Source organism: Nannospalax galili, unplaced genomic scaffold, assembly GCF_000622305.1.
Source record: "Nannospalax galili isolate Female #2095 unplaced genomic scaffold, S.galili_v1.0 scaffold702, whole genome shotgun sequence".
NCBI lineage: Eukaryota > Metazoa > Chordata > Mammalia > Rodentia > Spalacidae > Nannospalax > Nannospalax galili.
Window position 1 is genome coordinate 3,017,536 of NW_008348657.1, and position 8,582 is coordinate 3,026,117.

General features: G+C 45.4%; 1 protein-coding gene across 3 annotated transcripts in view; it reads right to left on the minus strand.

Annotated features, from left to right (window-relative positions):
* Pcnx2 (pecanex 2) overlaps positions 1–8,582 on the minus strand; it is a 237,929-nt gene that overhangs the window by 25,482 nt on the left and 203,865 nt on the right. For all 3 annotated transcript variants that reach the window (XM_008845820.3, XM_008845819.3, XM_008845818.3), the window contains 2 exons: positions 3,809–4,062; positions 2,275–2,508 (listed from right to left, as the gene is read on the minus strand). In XM_008845820.3, coding sequence (XP_008844042.1) covers positions 2,275–2,508; positions 3,809–4,062 — 488 coding nt within the window. The remainder of the gene's footprint in view (positions 1–2,274; positions 2,509–3,808; positions 4,063–8,582) is intronic.

Sequence of the window (8,582 nt, forward strand, 5' to 3'; positions counted from 1 at the left end):
AAACTTGAAAATAAAAAAAAGTAAGTTTAATAAGTAAAAAAAAATTTTATTTATTATTTATTTTTATTTTGTGTGTGTGAGTGCATTGCCTACATGTGTGTAAATGTACCCCTGTCATGTAATGCCCATGGAGTCAGAAGAGGGTGTTGGATCCCCTGGAACTGGAGTTACAGATGGTTGTTAGCTGCCATGTGGGTGCTGGGAATAGAACCTGGGTCTTCTGCAAGGGCAGTCAATGCTCTTAACCACTGAACCATCTCTCCAGCCCTACACCTGACTTTTTTTAACATGGGCTCTAGAGGTTGAACTCAGGTCCTGTGTTTGTAAGGCAACACTTACCAACTGAGCTTTGGTCCTAGACCCTGCCACCTGCTTTCAATTACTCATAGGAAAGCAAGGATTGGAGCTAGTGTAGTGGGTGGTGTCTGCTCTGTGCTGTGTTGACTGCTTTCAACCTGCCTGTTTCTTTACCAACACTCATGGACTCAGCTTTCAAATCTTAGCAAGCAAAGCAATGGATGTGCAGACTGCACTTTGCTCCGTCTCTTCTTTCTGTGGATAGACACTGCTCTTGGCTCTATCTCTAAGGGGCAAACTTGCCTTTGGGTGTGTTCTCAGCACATAAGCACTGAACTGGAAGAAGACAGCCACAAAGGTAACCCGGACCACCTGATTGCTGGACAGACAGTATATTCACAAGTCAATGTGCTCAAGAAATCTTTTTGATACCAGAAGATTTACAAAGATATATATCATGGGGCAATCTTAAAATGCAAATAAATAAATATATTTAAATAAATTTAAAAATAATTTTTATTTTAGTGTATGAGTGTATTGCCTGCATGTGTGTAAGTGCACCATCATGCAATGCCCGTAGAGGTCAGCAGGTGTTGGATTCCCTCAGAACTGGAGTCATGGACAGTTGTTAGGCACCATGTGGGTGTTGGGAATGGAACCTGAGTCCTCTGCAAGAGCAGCTAGTGCTCTTAACTGCCGAGCCATCTCTCTAGCCTCAAATAAATAAAAACTTTTGAGATAGTGTATGTAGTCCAGACATGCCTGGAACTTACTATATGGCTCAGGCTGGTCTTGAACTGGAGGTTCTCCAGCCTCAGTCTCTTTACTGTTGAGATTATAGACATGAGCCACCATGTCAAACTCAAAGTATAATTTTTAAAATTTTATTTTCAGGATGGGGAGATGGTGCAGTCAGTAGAGTGCTTGATGCCCGAACATAAGAACCTGAGTTCAGGTCTTCAGGACCCACAAAAAACTGGGTATAGCGGCACACATCTGTAATCCCAGTGCTGGCAAGGCAGAGACAAGAAGATCCCCGGGGTTTGCTGATCAGCGAATCAAGTCAAATCAGTGAGTTCCAGGTTCAATGAGACACCCTGTCTCAAAACATAAAGTGGAAGGTGATTGAAGAAGACACCTGACATTGACTTCTGGCCTCCACATACACGTACACACTCTGACACATAAAATAAAAATTTAATAATTTCATCAGGGTTGTTTTGGGGGAGAACTGAGTATCAAATTCAGGGCTTTGTACATGTACATCAATCAAGGTCCCTGTCACTGAGCTATATACTCCAGCCCTCCTAATGCAATTTTATTCAGTTTAATTAATTTTTATTTGTGTGTGGATGATGTATTTGTGTGCATGAGGGCATATGCACCCATATGCATGTAAGGACGTTGGTGTCCTCCTCTATTGCTCTCCATTAATCCCTTGAGAAAGGTGTCTCACTGAACCCCCAGAGTTCACTGTTTTGTGCTTATGATGGTGGTCAGAAAGTCCTAATGGTACTCCTCCCCACACTCCTTCCTCACCAGTGCTGGGGTTACAGGTGTACATAGCCATGTTTGTCATTTTTCATGGGTGCTGGGGATTCAAACTTAGATCCTCATGGTTGTGCAGCAAGTGCTCTTTCCCACTGAGCCATCTCTCCAGTCTCAAATGCAATTTTAAACAAGGAAATTATTAGTATCCTAAAGCTATTTTAGAGATTTAAAACTGTACTGACCCTGAGCACAATTTAAAGGGACATACCTTCAAGGCTCTGTCACTGGAGACAAAACATTAATTCTCCCAATTAATTTTGCTTAAGCATTAAACATTTATTCAATTATAAACTCTCCTCCCTGTTTTCTTATAGTCCACCATGGAGTGTAAGAAGAGAGGAACAGTTAACAGTCCTTGCGTCTTTGCTTTCTAATCTTGTGCTTGCTGGACCCCCCAACTCTCCCACCTCCTGCTTCCCCCTCTACCTCCTGTCTCTTCCCAGCACAGTATTGAATCCACTCCAGGTAAACATTGCAGTAGCTTGCTCTTGTGATCCCCTGGAGACACGGCACATAGTCATCATCAATGTTGATGTTGAACATTGCAAGGTCATGCTCGATGTGATGCCACTTGGCAAAAGGCTGCAGGGATGTCAGCAAGGATTCATTCTTGATCCAGGAGAGGAGTTTGGGGGATGAGACCAGGTAGTATATTATGCTCTGTGAAAAACAGGCAACACTGTGAACATCTTTAGTCATTCAAATGCCAGAAGATTTTATTTTTAATTTATTAGGTCTCAAAGAGAAATCAATCTCAAGTAACTATGAGATGTACAGAACTCATACAGGACATCATGTGTACTTCCACTGCGTTTCCAGCATAAAATCAGCCTGTTTGAGGCAGTCTAAAGTATCTTCGTGTGTGTGTGTGTGTGTGTGTGTGTGTGTGTGCATGTCTTTATGTGGCAGGCACATGCTGCACATGTGTGCATGTGCATATGGCGGCCAGAAGACGACCTTAGGTATTGTTTATCAGGTATCATTCACTTTTTTTTTTGAGACAGAGTTTCTCAGAGACCTGGAACTTGCCAAGTAGAGGTTAAAGCTGCTTCAAATACTCAGCCGCAGACCAGGGCTTTGCAAACACCTGGGGTGAAGTAAGAAGAGTTACTGACTGACCCTTCTGACTTTAATAGTCTGTCTTTCATCTCCAGCAAACTTTAGCAGCTACAGAAGACCCCGGGGTCCCCGTGGCAGCTATTCCAAACTTCTGAATGCTCTGCTTTACAAGTGGACAGGACTTCAGCAACCCTTCCTATCTCTTTATTCCTTATTATGTCTTCCAAATGACCTGTCCCATCCTTGCCTGGCAGAGATCTGTGGTCTCTGATAGAGGTCCTTTGACCCTCAGAGCAGCATTCAACTATGGAGCCCTTGGCTCACTATCCACAGCCTCCCCCAGCATGGAGCCCACTGCAAAGACTTCCTCTGCTCTCTCTCACCTCTGCCCCTTTTTGGTCCCTGCTCCTCAGAGCATACCTCAGCCCTGGCCAGCACTTTGCACCCTGGGCCAACACCCAGCATGTCACTTTGTGCAAAGATGTTGGTTAGGCATGTCCTCTGAGGAAACTAGAACTGAACCCCTAGAGAAGGATGCTGAGAAACGCTGAGCATGCTGGGAAAAGGGGTGGGGGCAGTCACCATTTTGGAAAGGAACAGGCAGATGGGGGGAGGAGAGGAGGAGGGCTTGTGCAGATTTCAAATATGGGAGCGAAAGACCCCACTGAGAGCTTATGTCTTTGTAAGTGACCCTCTAAACTTCATTGTCAAACCCAAATAAATATTCTCCAAAATGTAACTTAAGAGGAACATTGTGGTGGTTTACCGGACCTCGGGGCCCTGGGATCCCAGAGAGCTCACGTGTGGGTCTCACAGGGAAAATTTGGTGTGACAAAAGCTCTTCAGGAACTGCCGCTGCTGCCCACCTACTTCCCTAACAGCATGGAGAAGCAAGCCGGACCTTGATGTAGTAGCGGATGAGGATCCTGCGGAGGTCAAACACCTGCAGCATTGTGGCGGCGCTGTTGTCGATGATGCTGTAACCCTCCAGGATGTACTGAGAGCGAGTGATCTCCCAGGTAAGCCAGCGCAGGTGGAAGGCTGCGTTGCAGGACAGCAGGTGTGGCAGGTGGCCAGGTTTGCAGCAGCAGCAACCTCTGTCGTCTTCATCACCTTCCATGATGGCCTCCACCTCTCTCTGCTGGCAGTAGGTTCCTGGCCAAGGACAGAAGGGTATTAGATCAGCAGTCAGATGACAGCTCTCCTCTGCAACAAGGTGTTTTGTAAGATGCTAAGGAGAAAGCAGGAGCCAGAGAGAGAGCTGTGGTCTTAGTTCAGACAGCCATGATTCTTGTAACTGTTAATGCTTTTTGGGTGGGTGCCTATGTGCAGGTGTGTACTCATGTTCATGTGTATGGGTACACGTGTGTGCATGTATGTGGAGATCAGAGGTCAACCTTGGGTTGTGCCATTCCCCAGGAGCCATCCACCTTGATTTTTGAGACAGGGTCTCTCACTGGCCTGAAGCAGCTGGGCTGGCTCCGTCTCCCTAGCACTGGAATTACAGGTGCGCACCACTGTGTTGGACTTTGTATGTGGTACTGGGGATGGAACTCAGGCCCTTGTGCTTACATGACAAGCATTTTTTCCATCTGAACTATCTCCACAGTCCCCATGAACTCTTTTAGTTATTTATAATCATCTGACTCACAGCTGTTCTCCACCTTTTTTTGTTTTGGGAGATACACATGCTCCTAAGATACACACTCTCATGGTAGCCACAGGCCTGCTGGTGGAGACTTACGGAATCACCTTGGTCTTTGGTTAGGCAGCCTAGGGTTAGGGACACCTTCCCCGGAGCACCTTCTCAGACAAAGAACCAACTGGAAACCAGAAGAGAAGGGAAAGAGTCCTTAAATAAATCAAAGTAAGGAAATACTATATACTATGGGAGAAGAGCAAGCAGGCAACCGGGTGACGAAGAAAGAAGAAGCTGCCCTGCCTCGACTAGCTGCAGCTTGTACTGAGTCAGGCATGAAAACTGCATTCTTCACAGGATGACTGTAAACTCTGGGTGCAAGAATTGTGCTTTACCTTCCTCAGCTAATCCAGGAAGGAAGAATGAATTGTCTTCCATTTCTATTGACATCGACTGAGGTCAGTTAAAGGCTACTCTTAGGTGGACTTCATGAGAAGTGGGTGAGAGCAAAAGCGTGCACAGCTTTTGGAAACGGGTGCCCTGTCTTCTTCAACATGTTCATAGACTCAAAAGGAAGCAGGGATCATAGTCTCACAGTGTGAGGTTCCCTAGGTATGCTATTGAAGGCAGACTTGTGGTCTAAAATTATCTTAGCATGGTAGGGACGGGGGACAGAACCGAATACACTAAAAGTCAATGGGACTAGAACACTCTGCAAAGCCAAACATGCAGTTTAGAAATCTATAGAAACCCATTTAGCATAAACTTGGCTAATGTCACTGATTATATGAACCAAAAATAGGATTTTGAAGAACTGTTTGGAATCCAGAAGCAAAGGACAGCATGGCAGTTTGAATGAGGAATGCCCACCATTGGCCCACATAGTTTCCCAGGTGGTGGCAGTGTTTGAAGAGGTTATGGTGCCTTTAGGAAGTAGAACCTTGCTAAAGGGGGAGGGGGGGTTGTAGCCTCACTCCACTTCCAGTTCTTTTTCTGCTTCTGATGTGCAGGTGAGATGTGATTGCTCAGCTTCCTGAGCCTGATGCCTTACCTTCCCCGCAGTGATGAACACTCTGTCCCTCTGGAACTGTAAACCAAATGAACTCTTTCTTCCTTAAGTTGATCTTGGTCATGATATTTTATCATAGCAACAGAAAAGTAGCTCATGCAGGAAGCTTCACAGACCCCCACAAAAGTAGACACTGGAAGGTGGATTCTTTTTTTTTTTTTTTTGGTACTGATTTGAACAAGGTTATAAAGATGACTAATTATGTAGTATAAAAAACAGAGAGTTTAGGATTACTCAAGAATGTATTTCTTGGGGCTGGTGAGATGGCTCAGCAGGGAAAGTTGCTTGCCACTAATCCTAAATACCTGATCTGATACTTGGGACTCACATGGTAGGACAGAATCAGCTCCCCCAAATTGTTTTTAGACCTTCACATGTGCTCTGTGACACAAGTTCACATATATATACCTACCTACCTACACATACACACAATTTTAAAAATTACATTGTGTGTGCGCACGTGCATGTGTGCGTGCGTGCATGTGTGTGTGTGTGTTGAGAAATGGTCTCTCTGTGGCCCCAGCTGGCCTGAAACTTACTACATAGACTAGGCTGGCCTTGATCCCAAAGGTTTGCCTACTTCTGCTTCCTGCATTCTGACTCTAAAGGTGTGCGCTATCATACCTGACAAAAAAAGATCTTTCTAAATAATGTAGTTAATCAGAATAACTTGAAGGACTCACTGATTTCAAATGTTTAGAGAAAAGACTTTGGGGGAAGTGGTGTCTATCTTCTATGATATCTGCTGAGCTCCACATGGAATTGTGATGTTCCAGAAGCATCTCTGTGGTCCAGAGTGGAAAATCTTTTTTTTAAGTTTTTGTTATTTTTATGTATATAAGTGTATTGCCTGCATGCATACAAGTGCATCCATGTTGTGCAATGTTCTTGGAGGTCAGAAGAGGGCATTGGATCTCCTGGAACTGGAGCTATAGATGTTAGCTGCCATGTGGGTGCTGGGAACCAAATCCAGGTTCTCTGCAAGAGCAGTCAGTGCCCTTAACCTCTGAGCCATCTCCCCAGCCCCATAATTGAAAATCTTAAGACACAGTGTATGTCCTAAGAGGGACCATTTAGCAACAGGGGTTCTGTCAGGAGAGGGTCTTTCCTGTGGGGAAGCTAGGAAAGAACCAAGGGTGTTGTGGCAGGAGTTCCCTGAGGGCCACAGTGCAAACCACGTGAGCTACTCGAACCAGAGGAGAGAAGAGAGATGTGGAGCCTGGGAGGGGCAGAGACACAGCTGAAGTGTTAGCTGTTGGTAGCATGTAGACTTTCTCAGATGGCTGAGTCCTCAACAGAGGGGGAGAAAAGTGTCTGAAGAAGAAATTACAGAGATGCATAGAATTGGAATTCCAAAGGAGAGATAAGCACAGGATTCAGAGAGAAGAGGTAGATGCAGAGAGGAAATGAAGTCAAACAACACCAACTGGAGTCAGGAAGGACAGAAAACAGAGAGCAGTAAGAGGTCAGAGAAGAAGTGGGTGTGAGAATCCTGGGGAAATTTCATGCTGTGGGAGGCCTGTTTCAATATAAGATATGGGCAGGAATCATCCGTTCAGGGGCACCCCCTTAAATATATTTAGCTGATTCAAAATTTTTATGACGATAATACCTAAGGGTCAATAAGAAAAGTGTTACTTCACTGGGAGGCAGGAGTTAACATGCAGGGTTTGAAGGAAGATAGTCCATTAGCTTCTGGTTGTTCAAGGCATTTAATTGCTCCAAACTCATTCCCTCATCTGTAAAATGGGCTGGTGTGGGGGTGAGCCAGAACAGCATATGCCAGGGGACAGGTGACTGACTACCCAAAGACAGTCTTGAAAATCCAGATTAGAATGGCACATGCCAGTAATCCCAGCACTTGGGAGGTAGAAGCAGGAGGGTCAAGAGTTTAAGGGAGTTTGAGGCCAGCCTGAGCTTCATGAGACCCTATCTCCAAAAACTAAACCCAAACAAAAAGCAGATGAGAAAGTTCTCATGAGAATAAGGGACAAGAAAGAATATGATGGCAACAGAAGCCACATCAGGGTCCTGCCATGTTCTACAATTCTCTGTGCCTTTACTAATGAGGGTGGCAGGGTAGACAGAGGCTTTGCTCTGGATTTTGCAGCAGCCAATGCAGAAAGCTGGAATGGCATCTTACATCTTCAAGACAAGAATTAGAGTGACTGTTTGCAAAGATCATAGGCATGTCTGACAAAGACAAGGAGAGATGCCATCTCCAGAATCTTCCTGAGGATACGCACAGCCCAGTAACAATGTCCTAATAACATTGCCTGGTGAGGGCAGACGCCAGGCTTCTCTGTTGTGTCAGTGCTTCATAGTGTTAGACCATAGCACATACACAAAGTGTAATAAAGCTGGAAGCATTTCTGGTGGTGACCAAAACAAACCAGGCTTCAGTATGTGGCACTCCAGAGGTCAGGTGTCACCCACAGGCTGCCTGGAGAAACTCCAGGAGGGGTGCCTTCCAGGATCCCCTTAGCTTGACATAACTCGGTGCTTCGCCTCCAGATGCACGTCAGAACCCCTCCATCCCAAGTGAGAGTATTGGTTTGTTTGCTGTTTATTTTGAGACAAGGTTTCTAACCCAAGATGGCCTCAAACTCACTATATAGCCAAGGATGACCTTGAACTTCTAATCCTCCTGCCTCCACCTCCCTCCCAAGTGCTGGGATTTACAAGTATGCATCACCATACACATGCTGTGGATCAAACCCAGAGGTTTGCGAGGCAAGCACTCTGCCAACTGAACCACTTTCCCAGTCTCCCCCCCTTTTAAAATCAGAATTGAACAAGCCTCCAGGGAAGGCAGAAACAGTCCTATTTACTCATCAGATTGAATCTGGCAACCATCTTCTTTGACTTGGGAGTTTATCCTGGTTCTGAGGAACTGACCTTTTCCCTAATACAGCAGACTACCACAGCTTCCAGAAACCTCCAGGACAGAGAGCAGGGGGAGGGAGG